Genomic DNA, 18,814 nt, shown 5'->3' with positions numbered 1-18,814 from the left:
AAGCTTTCTATAGCTATAGATAATCATTGAGCTGAAGACTGGAGCACACTGAACGAAAGCTTAAAAACACAACAGCCAAACATATCTAACCTCTTAACTAACAGCCCTGGTTGTAATTTAATCATCAAGTAATAGTTTTTGTAGTTCCATCATCACATTCCAAGACCCATAACTATTTTAAACATGTTTTTATTGAGGTTACACAACAATGCAATATCTGATTAAGGAAACTTTACATGAGAGATGTCAGTGATTCGACATCTCTCATATAAGACTTTCCTAGACCAAAATAGTAAACTGCGTCTGTTGAACTCTTTAAGATCAAGGGAAAGAAAAATAGAGAGATAGAGAAAAAGAGGGTAAAACAAAAAAGGGTAAAACAAAAAAAATATTGAAAAAAAGATAAATGATTCATGAAAACACTTCACAAGTAACCTAAGTAGCTAAAGCAACCAGAGTAAGAACAATCAGCTATGCCTCCACCTTTCCTGAACCAATGTGGATAGTGTCCCATGCCATGGCCAACACCCCTATTATTTATCTAGGGAGGTCCATCTCGTCCAGATCACCCCATAGATGACTTTTTTAATAAATCTGTATTCCACAAAGTAGAGCAAACTCAAATCAGCTGTTCTCGATACCAGGTTGTTAGTCAAAAACAGGCCTGTAATGCTATCCTGACACAGTGAGGAAATATAGAAGAAAAGCCTTCCCAAGTGTCAAATAAACCATTCACCATACTTTCCTTATGTAGGGAGGCTTCCACCCAATCCATTTTAAATAAAAATTGCAATTTATTCAGAAAGAGGTGGAATGGTGGTGCCTGTTTTGGAAACCAAACTTGTAGGAGTACCCGTTGTTGCCACAAAATGTAGAAGTTTCCAAGCTCCTGAGGCACAGGTATCTAGAATCCTAGAAGCCAACATGGCCCAAATTAGATCCCTACGGGCAAATGTAGTTACATTACACACTCTATTCCAAAATGCCTATATCGATGGTCAATTCTACAAATCCACATCCAGGGCGTGATGGAGCCACAGTAAAAGTCGCAAATCATAAATGAGACATAACAGTGTTCTACTCTGTAACCCCGACCAACCTTTCACTCCACTTTTGAAAGTAGGGACGCTTGCCAAATGAGGCAAAATTTCACCAATAGTCGGAAAAATGCACAAAATATTGTACACTTATGACATTTGTACACCACAAAACTGGCGTAGCAGATTTGATAAATGTCCCCCTATGACTCAGTTCAGTTTCATTTCCTAAAATCTGATGGAAGGTTTCATTGCTGCAAATATTGATTTGTATGAACTACTGAATCGCCATTAATGAACCACTGCAAGACCATGTCACGGTTGCAGACCGCAAGATGGCTACCATAGCCTTTTATGTCAGTTCTGTTTCTGCACAGGGGATCCTGGAGTATAAGATGTGGTGCTCCCACACTGGAGGGGTTGGCAAAGTGCATGTTCAACTTGCATGTTTTAAAAGTGGATGCCACTTAATTGAAGGAGCCGTGCTAGCAGCGGTGTTAAAAGGTGGCCATGAGTGATGCCACCAGAAATCCGGTGTTGTATTTTTCAGTGGCACCATTTACATATAATTACTTGTTTAGCATTTATTCAACTTTTTGCTGTAAGGAGAATGGAAAAATCCCAAAAAGTTCCAGCAATTCCGCCATTGTTCTTTGTGGGGTTTTCTTTTGCAGTTTACCATGGGGTAAAACAACATGTTAATTTTATTCTTCACATTTTTGTACTTTTGCACATTAAAAACATACTTTATGGGAAAAAGTCATTTTTTCCAAAACCAATAACTTTTTTCTATTTTCAATCACGTACCTGTATTTGGTCTTGATCTTTGGGGTGCTGTCATAAAGGGAGTGTTAAGAAATAACGGTCATGTTCTAAGTGAGGTGCCTTGACTGCCGCTCAAAAAGAGGAATTGCAGCCCACTCTAAAAGTCACTTCTCTTACGTTTTTTTAAAGCTGTCCCTTTAACTGCAACCCCATTCCAAAAAAGTTGGGACGCAAATAAAAACAGAATGCAACGTTTTGCTTATAGTCTCATAGACCCATATATTATTCACAGTAGATAATAGGACACGTAACAGATGATGAAAGTGAGACATTTTAATATTTTATGAAAAATTCACTCATTTAGAACTTAATGGCAGCAACACATCTTAAAGAAGTTGGAACAGTTCAATGTCTACCATTGTGTAACATCCCCTTAACAGCGTGCAAACATCTGGGAGGTGAAGAGACAATTGCTGGAGTTTTGGGAAAGGAATGGTGTCCCATTTTTTCTGCTCAATAGTCCTTGGTGTTCTTTGCTAGATTTTTCTTTTCATGATGCGCTAAATGATTTCTATCGGTGAAAGGTCTGGATACGGCCGGTCAGTTCAGCATCTGGACTCTTCTTCTGAGAAGCCATGCTGGTATGATGGATGCAGTATGTGGCTTAGCATTATTTTACTAAAATATGTAAGGCCTTCCCTGAAAGAGACACCAGGATGGGAGCAGATGTTGTTCTACAACCTCTGTATACTGTTCAGCATGGATAGTGCCTTTCCAGATGTGTAAGCTGCCCATGCCTAACATTAATGCTGCCCTATACCATCTGAGATCCAGGATTTTGAACGGATTCCGCAATACACGGGGCACCAGCCATCTGCATTCCACATCACGGATGCGGACCCATTCACTTGAATGAGTCCGCAAATCTGAAGATCCGGTGCAGAACTCGAGCACGGAACGGAACCCCACGGAAGCACTACGAAGTACCGATCCATGCTTCCGTTCCGCAAAAAAATAGAACTTGTTCTATCTTTTGGCGGAACAGACGGATCACGAACCCATTCAAGTTGAATGGGTCTGGATCCGTCCCGGCCGCCGCATGGACGTTGCCCGTGCACTGGGGACTGCAAATTGCTGTCCCCAATTCACGGAACGGAACCAATACATTCGTGTGCAAGAGGCCTTAGTTGCACATTGCTCCTCAGCTGCTTCTTAGCAACACTTACTTTTCCAGCCTTTTGTTGCCCCTGTACTAACTTTTTGAGTTGCTTTTCTACCATAAAGTTCTAAATAAGTAGTTGTATTCTACATATATTCTATGTTGTATTGTAAAAAAAATTAGGTCTATTAGTTTTACAGATAATTGCATTCTGTTTTTATTTACTTTTTTCACAGCGCCCAAATTTTTGGGAATTTGGGTTGTATTAAAAAGGAAATGGCCACAGTGTAGACGTTATTGTTTAACATCTCTTTACTATCCCAAAATGATGCTTAACCCTTTCCTGTACAATGAGTTACATGTAGGTCACTGGCGACATGTAATTCCTGCAGAATGCAGTACATGTAGATTATCATGATAGCACAGACACAAAAGCTGCATCTGCATAACCACTGGTGGATGTGGATGTGACTGACAGTCATGTCCTGCAAGAACATCCGGGATCAGAGAAGAATCTAATCAGAGATCACTGTCAGCTGGATAAGGCACATTTAAGGGAACATTTCATGATGTGATAGAGACATCTCCAATCAAAGAGCAACAGCCGGTGATGAGATTCTCCTCCTGCCCTGAAGGCACCAAGGACAGAATCTGAAGTCACTTCATTCATGATTTCATACCTGTGGTGATATCTCCTGGAACATCCTCCTTCTCACTCTTACACAGGGGATCGCCCATCATCCACTCTTCTTCATCCTCCACTTTTATAATAATCAGATCTTCTCCCTGATTTGTCATCTGTAACAATTCAGTACAATACAGCAGACAGGTGGGAAATCTAACAGATCCACAGAAGAGACCCCCACAATCTATGACCCCTCTATGATTGCAGGACCCCCCTATATAGATGTGTATAGGGCTCAGCTCCATCTACCTGAGGATTCTCTGGGACCTTTTCGTCTGGACAGTCCTGGGAATACAGAGGACGGGGACATCTCTCTGGTGGATTTCTCCTCCTGGATCCATCTGTGGAGACACAAGCACACAGTGATTGTATACATGGCCTCCTGTAGATCTGTCTCTAGATCAGACACTTCTCTCAGCTCCTTCACTTCTAGGTTTAGTTATCAGGGGAAACAACAATATTCTGCTCCTTATCACCTGTGCCGAGGTCCCAACACCTAGCAGGCCAGTAGATTGAAGTTACCTTTGGTCTATGAGAGGGAATGGCGGGCAGTGGGACGACAACTCCTTCTCCAAAACAGTAAATTCGAAGGAAGAGGGTACAGTTATAAGTGCAAGGGGCATCTTGCAGCACACTACCATCAAAAAGGCATCAAAGCGAAATATTAGACTTGGTCGGGAGCGGAGCCTAGCTCCTCTGTACCTGAGCACTATAGGCCCAAAAAAAAGCAAGTGACCAGACCCATCATGGTCAAATACGAGAGAGAGAGAGAGAGGTGCTGACTCTCTGGACACCTCTAGACCCCACAAAGGTCAACAGGATATGCAGAGATTGTTCAAAAAGAAAGGTGCGCACTCACAAGGAGTTGGATCCAAGATGGCCGAGGGATCAATGGCCTCGGCAAATGCAGCTGAAGACTCAGAGCCGGAAAGAGCGCTGGAGATAGGAGGAATTGGATAGCACCAACATCTCCAAGGCCTTCCTTACTAAAGCTCTGGAGCAGGCACTAAGACTGGTGATGGTGGAACTATCGTACATTAAGTCGGAGCTTATACAACTGGGCCACCGGGTGGAGAGCCTGGAGAATACGGCCACGGAGATTGTGGCGCACTCCACAGCCTTGGCTGCCCATGTGGCGACCCACACTAATAAAATCAACAGGGCCTTAACTCTGATTGAAGACCAGGAGAACTGTAGCAGAAGACGGAACATCTGTATCAAAGGTCTCCCAGAAACCTGGGCCGCAGAGGCCTTACACAAGGTGGCGAAGGAAGTGTTCGCCGACCTTGTGGGCCAGGAGATGGCTCAGTCAATTATAATTGAACGTATTCACCGGGCATTGAGATCATTGCCAAAACCCTCGGAGAGACAGTCCTATGTGGACACAGCGCGTATTCTGACTGCGGCCAGAGAAATAGACCGAATCACATACGAGGGGGCAGAACTGGTGATCTATCAGGACATAGCTCCATCTACACTAGCCAAAAGGCGCCTCCTGAGACCGCTATTGGAGGCTCTCTGAGCAGCAAAGATTCCATATACCTAGCTCTGTCCTTTCGGCTGCTCCATCCCAAAAGGGAGCAGACGCATCGTCATTCACACTCCGGAGGACCTAGAGAAAGCATGGCCAGCTCTGGATTTGCCACCGATAGAAGTTCCTTCCTGGCTGCTGGAGGTCCTCACTACCCAACTGCCCTCTCTCCCTCGCCTGGACCCATGGAGCAAAGTTGCCAAGCACAAGTCTCCCAAGCTTGCCAAGCCACAAGGCAAGATGGCGATGCAGCCGACTTGAAGCTTCTGCAGGCCTAATACTGCTGAGTGGGAGATCAGGGATGCTGTCCTGGGGGAACTGATGTCTTTGTCTTTTTCTCGAGTTTTGAGGTACCAGGGTATGGGGTGAGGGGGACCGCAAAAGACTGGTCAGGATGATCTGCCATTGAGATGAAGATTGGGCCCAGGCGTCTCCCCCCCCCCCCTCCCCTCCGTCTTCCTCATGCAATGCTTATACCCTGTGGAGAGGACTGTATAGGTGACTGAGCCTTGGAGCCCAATTATACGAGGATCCTTGTCTGCGGCATCATTTGCCTCCAGCTAAGGATTAATGCACTTTTTATTTTTTCTTGTTTGCCCTATCTTTCCTTTTCTCCTACTTTCCTTCCATATCTTATATGCTTCCATCTTTGTTATTCAGACATAGAAGGATTATAAGCTACCTGTGAGCCTTGGATGGCTATGCCCTCTTAGGCACTAACTTTTGAGTTAAGACTAGCTTGGTCACGAAGAGGGTCATCCTCAACTGTCCCATAGTAGACATGACTACCTAAGAGTGTCCAGGCTGGTCGTTAACATCTGGGTCACAAGTTAAATCTCTGTTTTATTCCTTTCACTTAGTTCGGGTGGAGGGAGGTGTTTGGGTATAGGGTTAGGCCTTTGTTCAAAGTACTTTACCCCTGATTACAACTCTCCCCCCCCCCCACCATTAATTAGATGTTTTCTTGTATTAGCATTGATCATTTCTGAGTCTTTGGGCTTAGAGCCTGTACAGAGTTCCTGGAGGCAGAGATCTGGTATTGTCTTGGACCAGTCTCAGTATATCTAGCAACTCCAGATTTCTGTTTAGTCTGGTTAGAGTGTTACCTTATATCCTCCCACCCTATTCCTACCATTTTGTCTATCTTACCTACCCCCCTCCCTAGGGACTGGGTTCTGCTGACCCTCTGGCCCATTCCTAAACCCTGCACATGTACTGGCACATATCTTTGAAATTGACAGTTACGTGCCGGGAGAGCATCTCACCACACAGATGGCTGATATATTGCTTACCACTTTTAATGTGAAGTGACTGAATTCCCCTAATAAGAGGGGTCAACTTGCACTTACCTTACGTAAGCTTAAGTCCCAAATAATCTTCCTGCAGGAGACCCATTTCAAGCAAGGGAGAATCCCGAAGTTACCCTTACACCCATTTAGACAATGGTTCCATAGCTGCCATCCTTCCTGCCATCCTTCCTCCTCCATTGGATTCCACCACACAGTACCTTTTGTACTGCATCAGCAGCTTGGCAGATGCGGAGGGCAGATTGCTACTTTTAAAAGGGGAAATAGCTTCTAAGAAAATTACTTTTGCCAATCTATATGCCCCCAACGCATGGTTATCTGGCTTCTAAAGCTCTGTACACCTTGAAAGGGTTTGCAGAAGGCCCAGTTGTGATAGCAACGGATCTTAATCCAGTAATCAACCCACCTACCGACTCCTCGTTGGGCGAGTCCCATATCTCACAGAGCCATCTGAGTAAACTTCACAAGAAACTGCAAGAACTAAATCCCATCTCAATCCTACCACTAAAGATTACACGTTCTATTCTAACCCTCATGCATCCTTTCAGCGACTTGATCATATTTTAATCTCTACTTCTCTCCTACCGTTCTGCAGTATGTCCAAGATAGGATCTATTACGATTTCGGACCATGCCCCCTGTGTGGCATCTCTCACCCTGACCTCCCTGCCCTGCAGAAATTGGAATTAGAGACTAAATTAATCACTTCTACATAAGCCACGGCACTGCGAGCAGATCAAGGATTCTCTATCTTCTTACTTCTCCCTCAACGTCTCACCAGATTGTAAGTGCCGATTGTATGGGAGGCGCACAAGGAGTTTGTGAGGGGGACCTTTATTGAACTAGGCACTACAGTAAAGAGGGATCAACAAAAAGTTATTGACTCCATATTAGCAGAAATTGCAGCCATAGAAAGAATATACAAAAAATCCGCTAGCGCTACGGCAGAGGCAGATCGGGCGAATCTTAGACTAGAGTTAAAGAAACTCCTATCAAAGAGAGTGGCGAAACATTTGCTCTATTTCCAACACAAAATATATGCCCATGGGAACAAGGGAACTAAGATGATGACTTCACTGTTCCCTTCCCTCTAAGATTACAGGGAAGGATGGTGCTCTACATCTCGATACACCCTCAATTGATAAATCCTTCCAAGAGTTTTACTCTGCCCTGTACAACCTTAATAAGGGAGTAGAGCAGGAAGAAACCCTTAGGCCCCTTGCAGATGAGCGTGTGCGTATTAGGTCACGATGCGTTGCGAATGCCTTCAGTGAAAAATGCGCGATTTCACAAACGAAGTCATTCAGTTTTCTCTGCGATCACGTTTAGTTGTTCAGTTTTTATCGCGCAGGTGCAATGCGATTTAATGCGTTTTGCACGAGCGTGATAAAAAACTGAAAACAGCATCTCTTAGCAACCATCCGTGAAAAACGCATCGCATCCGCGCTTGCTTGCGGATGCAATGTGATTTTCACGCAGTTCCATTCACTTCTATGGGGCCAGCGTTCGCAGAATATAGAACATGCTGCGATTTTCACGCAACGCGCAAGTGATGCGTGAAAACCAACGCACATGTACACAGCCCCATTGAAATGAATAGATCCAGATTCCGTGCGGGCGCATTGCACCCGTGTGGAATACTCGCTCGTGTGAAAGGGGCCTTAACAGAATAGACTAAACGACACTGTTCTTAAATTCCCTTAATCTGCCTTCACTCTCATCAGAGATGGGAGCTCACCTGATTAGACAAGTTACCCAGGAGGAGGTACGACCAGGAATCCACAACTTTGCCCCGGGTAAAAGCCCGGGCCCGGACGGGAGTCCATTGATTTACTAGAAGTAGTTTCTGGAAATTCTACCATCTCACTTCTGAATATTGACTTAAAATTATGGGCTAAAATATTGGCCATTAGACTAGGTTCTGTCCTGCAGCTGCTCATAGAGTGGGAGCAATCTGGATTTGTGAGAGGTAGAGAGGACCAGGACAACGCCCATCATATATTTCACCCCATTTATGAGGCACAACATAGGAAACTTCCTCCAGTGCTTTTGAGTATCGATGCTGAAAAAGGGCCAATTGGGCATTTATGAAGATGCCACTTCATTAATTCAACATCCCTGACACATTTATTTAAGCAATTTTTGCTGTATGGACAGTCGCAAGCCAGGCTGCGGATAAATGGGACAATGTCTCCGGTCTTTGAGATCTCAAATGGAACAAGGCAGGGATGCCCCCTATCTCCCTCTCTTTTTGTTTTGGTGGCAGAAACGCTGATACAATCAATTCGCCAGGAACCCTTAATTATGGGCATCCAATATGGCGAGAGGGATCTTAAGTGCACAGCGTTTGCTGATGATCTGCTCTTCCTTGTCACCAACCCGGAGACTGGGCTACTGGCTTTGGACAACAAACTTAAAACATTTAGCACACTCTCTGACTTTAAAGTTAACTCCACGAAGTCAGAATTGTTAAATATTACACTCTCTAAGGAGGAAACTACACGTCTGAGCACCATTTCACCTTTTCCACTATCGAAAGGACCCCTGACGTACCTGGGAATAAAAATCCCCAGTGACTTGCAGGAGCTTTACACTGTTAATTATGCCCCCCTACTGGAAAGTGTGATCGGGCTACTATGAAAATATGACATCTCTTTCCTATCCTGGATGGGATGCAAGAATGTACTGAAGGCTTATGTTTTCCCCAAGCTCATGTACACACTCCAGATGGTCCCAACTGCTTTACCCTCTAGATTCTTTGCAGACATTAATCAGGCCTTCTCAGGCTATTTGTGGAGGAGGAAAAGGGCCAGAATCCCTTATAATGTATTGGTTAGGCGCAGAGAAGAGGAAGGATTGGGGGTACCAGATGTCTATATGTATTATCAAGCTATACAATTAAACAGATGGCTAGGAATGGTGGATCCGAAGAGACAGATTGATGTAGCCAGATTAGCGGAACATGTTACAGGTCCCTCCTCTCACCGACACCTCTGGCTTCCAAATTGGCACCTTACAGACTCAGAGAATTGTGATCCCCCGCTGAGGGGCCTGTGGGAGACATGGTCCAAAGTACGTAGCACACCTATTCAGGGGCCTTCCCCTCTAATGCCGGCCAGGCTACTTCCAGAACTTATGGGAACCCCAGCAGGGACCTACCCGGAACTATGGAGCTTTTTTGCCTCTATAACTTTAGGGGAATTCTTTCAGGAACGAAAGTTTCCACCTCTTGAAGCTCTACCTGCCTCTCTCAGACAATCTTCTTCCCTCTTTCTATACCAGTCTCATTTTCAAATGGTCTGCCGCAGTGCCTTGAGGAAATATGAACTACAAAAGACATTAACCCCTTTTGAAAAACGTATTGCCTCTCCAGTTCTGAAACACAAGAAAGCCTCTGCGCTATATGTGCTGCAGGGAGGTCAGGGGAGAGATATTAAACCTCCCTTCCTGGTGGAGTGGGCTTGGTGCTGACAGACAAGGAGACGAAAGGAGTGTTGGGCATCATCACGCGGCTTTTCACCTTGCATTCGCATCCAGGAAAGTCATAATAAACTACTCTCTGACTGAGGGTTATCTGACTCGGCACATTGCTGGAGATGCGGAGGTGATGTGGGGTCTCTATAACATATTTGGTGGCATTGCCATGTGATACGCCCCTTTTGGGACGTAGTAAAGGATGCATTGGGAAGGCTCTGAATGCTCTACATCTATATCCCCTCCAAGTCTCCTTTACCAGGGAAGACAATTCCTTTTTCCTAAGGAGCTGTTATAGTGAATGGGGAAAGAGAAAAATATCTGAAAATGTCATCAGTGAGCCCATGAGAGCTACCACCCTGCTGGACAGGAACAGGAACCTCTGAGACCCCATCCTCCTCTGTAGGAGGATTCAATAGAAGGACAGTTACGCCTTTCTCAGTACATACACCGGCCTCCCCTTGTCTGTATACCTGAGCTATGGTCACTGAATGAACGTGAGAATAATCGCTCTAAACTCCCTCCCATGGTGAGAATCCTCCTCCTAAGCCGTATTCTACCTCCCCTGAAGTGGGAAAGATGCAGTTAGCTCCCATCCTGACAGACTTGTATCTGAGGCAGTTACTATGGGATTCCTTTTACCCATTGACCTCCGTCGTCTGCACAGCTGAATCTGTCCACCTCCCGTTCTGTCTATCACACCTTATGTTATGTCCTGCACGCCATAATGTTTCTTCGGGCACTGATGGCGGTTGGGAACGTGACAACATTTATAACTGACCCTACACTATTCCTGGGAGGAGTTTATAAAAGGGGCTGTTTTGGCGCCATTGGGTGTGCTGTGTCGTAGACGAACGAGAAGGGATATATTAAGACTGACGGATCTTGATCCCCTATAGTCTTATTGGAACAGGATGGCCTCCCCGCTCATGTTGCAGGAATGCCTACAATTAACTTAATCAGTAGGGTTTGGCACAAGTGCCGGGAGCTGCTGTCCATATCGGGCTTCACCCAGGTTACACCGCTCTGGAACAACCCTCAGCTGCCTGAGATATTCCGCCTGGAAGGGTTTTCCCTGTGGGAGAAGAATGGAGTGACATTCTTATATCAGCTGCAGAAAGATGGAGAATTCAAGTCATTTGATCAGTTTAGAGAGGAGTTTTCTCTTCCTCGTACTGCCTATCTATCAATTTCTGCGGCTGAGACACGCGTTCCAGACGCAGACTAAATCTATCTCAGTGACCTTGTGTGAGGGTTCCACTCCTGCAACAGATCCTTACTAGGTCCTCTACGAAGGGGCTGATCTCTTCAATATATAGGAATCTTTTTGGAAAGTCCATAGGAGAGGAATCACTCCCGGCTAGGCGGATGTGGGAGGAGGATGTCGGCCCTATTTCGGATCACCAATGGAATGAGATATTGGCTCTGATGCCGCAACTATCGGTATGTGAGGGACATCGCGTGTCCCAATTGTTGCTAATCCATCAAGTATACAGAACCAGTGATGGCCAGTTCACAGTGTTCGCCAGCGAACACATGCGGGCTGCCATCTTTTTTTTACAAGTCCGGCGATGCACAGGTAAGCCCTTACCTGTGCCGGGAGCCGGTCTGAAACAAATGTGGTCATCGGGAGCAGGCAGTTCCGAGAACAGCCCGATGAAGGGCCCCGGCGGCTGTTCTTGGAACTGCCTGCTCCCGGTGGCCGCATTTGATTTCAGACTGGTGTTCCGGAATTTTCTGCTACCCGGAATTTTTTGCTACCCACGTCACTTCCGGTAGTGACATGAGAGGTGTCTCTCACCTTGGCTTCTCATTGGCTCTGCCAGGGGTTTGTCGGCGCAGGCGCGGAGGATTCACCCATAGCGTGAACGCAACGAAGGTAGCATAAAATTCCGGGCCACTGCGCATGCGCGAAGAAGACGGCCGAAGCTAGCAATAAATTCCGGGCCACAGCGCATGCGCGAAGAAGACGACCGAAGGTAGCAGAAAATTCCGACTTTGCGCATGCGCAGTGGGACGGAATTTTCTGCTACCTTCGGCTCCTACTGCGCCTGCGCCGAGCCATATTAAAAGACGGCTTGGCGCAGTAGCGCCGAGTCAGTTAACAATAAAGGTTAACAAAATGCTAATATCTAGACCTCTTCAACACCTCTGTGACGTTTACTTGACAGTATTATGTCTATATCGTGGAAGACAGTTTTAAGGAAATTAAATAAAGATTTAAAATGTTATATTAGTCAGCACTTCGAGCTAGACGTAATGTGGTCTGAGTGACCAATTAATAAAAATACTGTCAAGTAAACGTCACAGAGGTGCTGAAGAGGTCTAGATATTTGCATTTTGTTAACCTTTATGAATCCTCTATGAGCCTACAGTGCCCCCCCCCCCAACCCCACAGGAACTCTGCTTGCTGCTGCCCTCCCCCCATCACCGCCTCAATGCCTCATAAGTTACTAGTTAATAAACTGGATGAGTCTGCAGATGTAGGGGGCCGGGCCCTCCCATGCCATGGGCCCCATAGCAGCTGCGTGGTGTGCCCATATTGGCAGTACGCCACTGGGTGGGGGGCAGACCGGGATGAGTGACTGCAAATCAGTATTCGTGTAGGAGTCGGAAATGACAAGAAATGAACCAGGTTGGACATATTAGTGATGCCGGAGTCCTGACTAAGTGGTTAGGTATGATTATTGATAGGCCCTACGCACTTACATGGGAGGGATATGGTTTTTACTGACTGTGAGTTGGACAGTATGATGAGATGCGATATGGTTATTACAAATGGCGGACCGTCTCTTCGCTAGGGGGTGGGGGGGGGGTTATTTATTTTTGTTTTGTGTTAAATAATGTCTCTGTATGTCATTCATCTGATCGGCTGTAACACTATCTGTACTGAAGGAGTCCTTATTCTTTGTATCATTTTGGAGAAGCTGACGGATCTTACACCAGTCTATATAGTGAGCCCCTCTCATGTATGATGTGCCTGAATTATTAAGAGATAATGATTGTGGAGCATCTTCGGGGGTTCTGTGCAGCAAAGGAATCCACGGCTTCTAGGGAGCTGGAGTTGCATTCCGGGTCTAATGAGTGCCAGTTTCCTGTGCACATGCTGTTAAATGAGCAGGAGCACAGGAGAAACATAGGAGGCGCCACTGAGTGACTGTAGGCCTGAGACAGGAGGAGAGTGAGCGCCAGAAGGGAGTTACAAAACTGTGGCTGAGTAGTAACTCACTACCTCAGAGACTGGCCCACTGCAGGTGGATGAACCACAGCTCCAGGGTAGAAGACCTAGAAGGAAAGTTGTGGAATCCCTAGCAGATTAATTGAAGCCATCCATCATTCAGGAATGGGAGAGACAGACGATGGATCCTCTTATCCCCCTTTCCTAGTAACTGGGCCAAGGAGGAAATGAAGAGCGCACCAATCATCTGCTGCATCAAAAAAGGGACATTTGCCCCCAGACATCCCCAGCAGATCCTGGAGGAGAATTACTTCAGCAGGAACCTCCTGAGATCCTTCAGGTGAATGGAGCCTATAAATATGTCTGACTAATAAGGCAAATGCAGGGACCTAACGTAATGTTTAAAGAGTCAAACTTGTGTACCTCCTCCATTACATGTCACTGCACACACGTGTATACACTGCACATGACGGCCCTTACCCTGTGATATAAGAGGCTGGTGCTCCTCCATTACATGTCACTGCACACACGTGTATACACTGCACATGACGGCTCTTACCTTGTGATATAAGAGGCTGGTGCTCCTCCATTACATGTCACTGCACACACGTGTATACACTGCACATGACGGGTCTCACCTTGTGATATAAGAGGCTGGTGCTCCTCCATTACATGTCACTGCACACACGTGTATACACTGCACATGACGGCCCTTACCTTGTGATATAAGAGGCTGGTGCTCCTCCATTACATGTCACTGCACACAGTTGTATACACTGCACATGACGGCTCTTACCTTGTGATATAAGAGGCTGGTGCTCCTCCATTACATGTCACTGCACACACGTGTATACACTGCACATGACGGGTCTTACCTTGTGATATAAGAGGCTGGTGCTCCTCCATTACATGTCACTGCACACACATGTATACACTGCACATGACGGCTCTTACCTTGTGATATAAGAGGCTGGTGCTCCTCCATTACATGTCACTGCACACACGTGTATACACTGCACATGACGGCTCTTACCTTGTGATATAAGAGGCTGGTGCTCCTCCATTACATGTCACTGCACACACGTGTATACACTGCACATGACGGCTCTTACCTTGTGATATAAGAGGCTGGTGCTCCTCCATTACATGTCCCTGCACACACGTGTATACACTGCACATGACGGCTCTTACCTTGTGATATAAGAGGCTGGTGCTCCTCCATTACATGTCACTGCACACAAGTGTATACACTGCACATGACGGGTCTTACCTTGTGATATAAGAGGCTGGTGCTCCTCTATTACATGTCACTGCACACACGTGTATACACTGCACATGACGGCTCTTACCTTGTGATATAAGAGGCTGGTGCTCCTCCATTACATGTCACTGCACACACGTGTATACACTGCACATGACGGCTCTTACCCTGTGATATAAGAGGCTGGTGCTCCTCCATTACATGTCACTGCACACACGTGTATACACTGCACATGACGGCTCTTACCTTGTGATATAAGAGGCTGGTGCTCCTCCATTACATGTCACTGCACACACGTGTATACACTGCACATGACGGGTCTTACCTTGTGATATAAGTGGCTGGTGCTCCTCCATTACATGTCACTGCACACACGTGTATACACTGCACATGACGGGTCTTACCTTGTGATATAAGAGGCTGGTGCCCCTCCATTACATGTCACTGCACACAAGTGTATACACTGCACATGACGGGTCTTACCTTGTGATATAAGAGGCTGGTGCTCCTCCATTACATGTCACTGCACACACGTGTATACACTGCACATGACGGCTCTTACCTTGTGATATAAGAGGCTGGTGCTCCTCCATTACATGTCCCTGCACACACGTGTATACACTGCACATGACGGCTCTTACCTTGTGATATAAAAGGCTGGTGCTCCTCCATTACATGTCACTGCACACACGTGTATACACTGCACATGACGGCTCTTACCTTGTGATATAAGAGGCTGGTGCTCCTCCATTACATGTCACTGCACACACGTGTACACACTGCACATGACGGCTCTTACCTTGTGATATAAGAGGCGGGTGCTCCTCCATTACATGTCACTGCACACACATGTATACACTGCACATGACGGCTCTTACCTTGTGATATAAGAGGCTGGTGCTCCTCCATCATGGCCTCCTTGTACAGATCCTTGTGTCCTTCTATATACTCCCACTCCTCCATGGAGAAATAGACAGTGACATCCTGACACCTTAGAGGAACCTGACAACACAATGACACCGTCATCACCCAGACCCCTCCAGTGCTGTTACTGGAGAATTTCCCAGCATTCCCAGCAGTGTCACCTCTCCAGTCAGCAGCTCCATCATCTTGTGGGTGAGTTCTAGGATCTTCTGCTCATGTATCAGGGGGTGAGGGGAAGGCTCTGTGATGGGGGGAGGGGTCCTGCTCCGCCCTCCTGACTCCTGGAGATGGATGATGGGAGTCACACAGTCCCCCGATGTCTTCTTCACTATGGTGTACTCCTGTCGAAGGAGAGAGACACTTAGGTGAAAAAAGATACATTACATTTACCGGTAATCTGTTTTTCCAGAACCCATAGAGAGGATCTCCCCTGCTGAACAGGAAACCTGCAACATAAAAGCGGTGCATCTCCACAACTCAGTTTTGCTAGAAAACTATCTAAAGGTTAGACAGAGAAGAACGCCCTACCGAATCTACATAACTAACTCTTACTATATCTTTTTAAGGAACAACACAAATAATACCAAAGAAAATTACGAGGTAAAAAATGGATGGGGTGCTGCTATGAGTTCTGATAAAATCAATTACGGTCAAGTGTAATCCATCTTTTACCTCCTCACCCATAAGGGCACCCAGGGAGAAATAAACTAGAAATAAAGTAAATTAGAGGGGGGACAACTGCCTGCAACACTTTTCTACCAAAGTTGAGATCAGACACGGGAAAAAGCTGCAACCTATAGTGCCTGAGAAAGGTTTGAGGGAAGCCCAGGTGCTGCCTTACATATCTGATCCAACAAGGCCTCCACTCTCTCCGCCCAGGAGGTGGACACCGCTCTTGTGGAATGAGCCCCATAAAAAGGAAGAAGGAGGAAGGTCCTGACTGACATATACCAAAAGAAAATAACCTGCTTCATCCATCTGCTGGTAGTACTTTTGCTGGCCTGGTTCTCTGCTTTCCTCCAATCCCTGGAAACTTCAAGGTAGTGAATTGGTCACCTCCTGACATTTATGCAATGGCGAGACACGTCACTGTGATTAGAAGGATTATTACAAAAGGACAGAAGAATAATCTCCTGGTTCTCTTGCAATTTGGAAACTACCTTAGGGAAAACGGCAGGTAGGGTTATCATTACTACCCTATCATCAAGGATAGTAGTGTAGGGAGGGAAAGCAGAGAGGCCTGCAGTTGACCGACCCAGCAGGCAAGAGTAATGACCAGGAGGAAAGCTCTTCTGAGGGAGAAATACCTGATAGGTAGGGTTGAACGAATCGGTTTCGGATTGCTGTATCCGAACCCGCTTCTTTTAAAAGCTACCTAAATAATATGGGCTCCATCTGTAAAATGTATTGCCTCCGTGGAGGTCTTTGAAGTTTCTGCAAATATCTCAAGACTTACTTTGTCTCATTTCTATCATGTCAGTTCCATTATTGTATAATACAAAGGTTCATGACACTTCAGAGGTATTTTCAAAGGCTTTTAATCAAAGTCGTGTCATATCAATACAGTGTAAGTCATATCCAAACTGTATAGTTATATCCAGATGCGCTTCCTTCTCCTGTAGCCACAGATTCCGTTGATAAAGGTCACTTTAGACCGAAAACGTTTGGGAAACAATGAGAGGCTTCCCTGCTGTCTTACAGTTAGACCTTTTTCTACATCTAAAACAGGCGTAGAAAAAGATGAATGAGACAGCCTCATTAACTCGGCTTTGTTAATGAGGCACGATGCCGAGCATCTTTTCTTATGATATTGTAATTTATGGCAATAAACAAAGTTACACGTAATAGAAGCGAGACGAAGTAAGTCTTACGATATTTGCAGAAACTTCAGAAAGACGAGTGTTTTTTATCTAATTGGATACAGCAATCTGAACCCGATTTTCTCAACCCTACCGATATGGACAGAATCCAAGGCTACAACGGGAGAACCTGCTAAGACATTTACTACTAGGATAGGATCCCAGAGAGGAATCCTAGTCTTATAAAAGGGTCTATGTCTACCTGCTGGTACCAATACTTTTTTAACCCAGGGATGATCTGCTAATTTGGAGTTCAAGAAAGTGCTGACACTTGCACCTTAAGAGTAGAGGGCCTCAGGTTCTTCTCTAAACCCTGTTGGAGATATATGGCTATTGTGGGAAATACAATAGCCATATACAGTCAGGTCCATAAATATTGGGACATCAACACAATTCTAAAATTTTTGGCTCTATACACCACCACAATGGATTTGAAATGAAACGAACAAGATGAGCTTTACCTGCAGACTGTCAGCTGTAATCTGAGGGTATTTACATCCAAATCAGGTGAACAGTGCAGGAATTACAACAGTTTGCATATGTGCCTCCCACTTGTTAAGGGACCAAAAGTAATGGGACAGAATAATAATCATAAATCAAACTTTCACTTTTTAATACTTGGTTGCAAATCCTTTGCAGTCTATTACAGCGTGAAGTCTCGAACGCATAGACATCATCAGACGCTGGGTTTCATCCCTGGTGATGCTCTGCCAGGCCTCTACTGCAACTGTCTTTCTATTCAGTTTTGTCTTCAGCAAGTGAAATGCATGCTCAATCGGATTCAGGTCAGGTGATTGACTTGGCCATTGCATAACATTCCACTTCTTTCCCTTAAAAAACTCTTTGGTTGCTTTTGCAGTATGCTTTGGGTCATTGTCCATCTGCACTGTGAAGCACCGTCCAATGAGTTCTGAAGCATTTGGCTGAATATGAGCAGATAATATTGCCCGAAACACTTCAGAATTCATCCTGCTGCTTTTGTCAACAGTCACATCATCAATAAATACAAGAGAACCAGTTCCATTGGCAGCCATACATGCCCACGCCATGACACTACCACCACCATGCTTCACTGATGAGGTGGTATGCTTAGGATCATGAGCAGTTCCTTTCCTTCTCCATACTCTTCTCTTCCCATCATTCTGGTACAAGTTGATCTTGGTCTCATCTGTCCATAGGATGTTGTTCCAGAACTGTGAAGGCTTTTTTAGATGTCGTTTGGCAAACTCTAATCTGGCCTTCCTATTTTTGAGGCTCACCAATGGTTTACATCTTGTGGTGAACCCTCTATATTCACTCTGGTGAAGTCTTCTCTTGATTGTTGACTTTGACACACATACATCTACCTCCTGGAGAGTGTTCTTGATCTGGCCAACTGTTGTGAAGGGTGTTTTCTTCACCAGGGAAATAATTCTTCCGTCATCCACCACAGTTGTTTTCTGTGGTCTTCCGGGTCTTTTAGTGTTGAAGAGCTCACCGGTGCGTTCCTTCTTTTTAAGAATGTTCCAAACTGTTGTTTTGGCCATGCCTATTGTTTTTGCTATCTCTCTGACGGGTTTGTTGTGTTTTTTCAGCCTAATGATGGCTTGCTTCACTGATAGGGACAGCTCTTTGGATCTCATCTTGAGAGTTGAC

The 18,814-nt window shown here is 45.5% G+C and overlaps 1 protein-coding gene across 1 annotated transcript in view; it reads right to left on the bottom strand.

The window, feature by feature from the left end:
* Positions 1-15,331, bottom strand: part of LOC122930557 (zinc finger protein 585A-like) — a 337,659-nt gene extending 322,328 nt beyond the window's left edge. The window contains exons 1-3 of the mRNA XM_044284044.1: positions 15,275-15,331; positions 3,896-3,987; positions 3,642-3,759 (exon numbers count right to left, since the gene is read on the bottom strand). Of these exons, the coding sequence (XP_044139979.1) occupies positions 3,642-3,759; positions 3,896-3,987; positions 15,275-15,308 (244 nt within the window). The 5' untranslated portion in view covers positions 15,309-15,331. The remainder of the gene's footprint in view (positions 1-3,641; positions 3,760-3,895; positions 3,988-15,274) is intronic.
* Between the last annotated feature and the right edge of the window lie 3,483 nt (positions 15,332-18,814).

The sequence above is a fragment of the Bufo gargarizans genome, chromosome 1 (genome assembly GCF_014858855.1).
Source record: "Bufo gargarizans isolate SCDJY-AF-19 chromosome 1, ASM1485885v1, whole genome shotgun sequence".
Classification (NCBI taxonomy): domain Eukaryota; kingdom Metazoa; phylum Chordata; class Amphibia; order Anura; family Bufonidae; genus Bufo; species Bufo gargarizans.
Note: the sequence above shows the minus strand (reverse complement) of the source record. Positions and strands in the feature narration are given on the sequence as shown.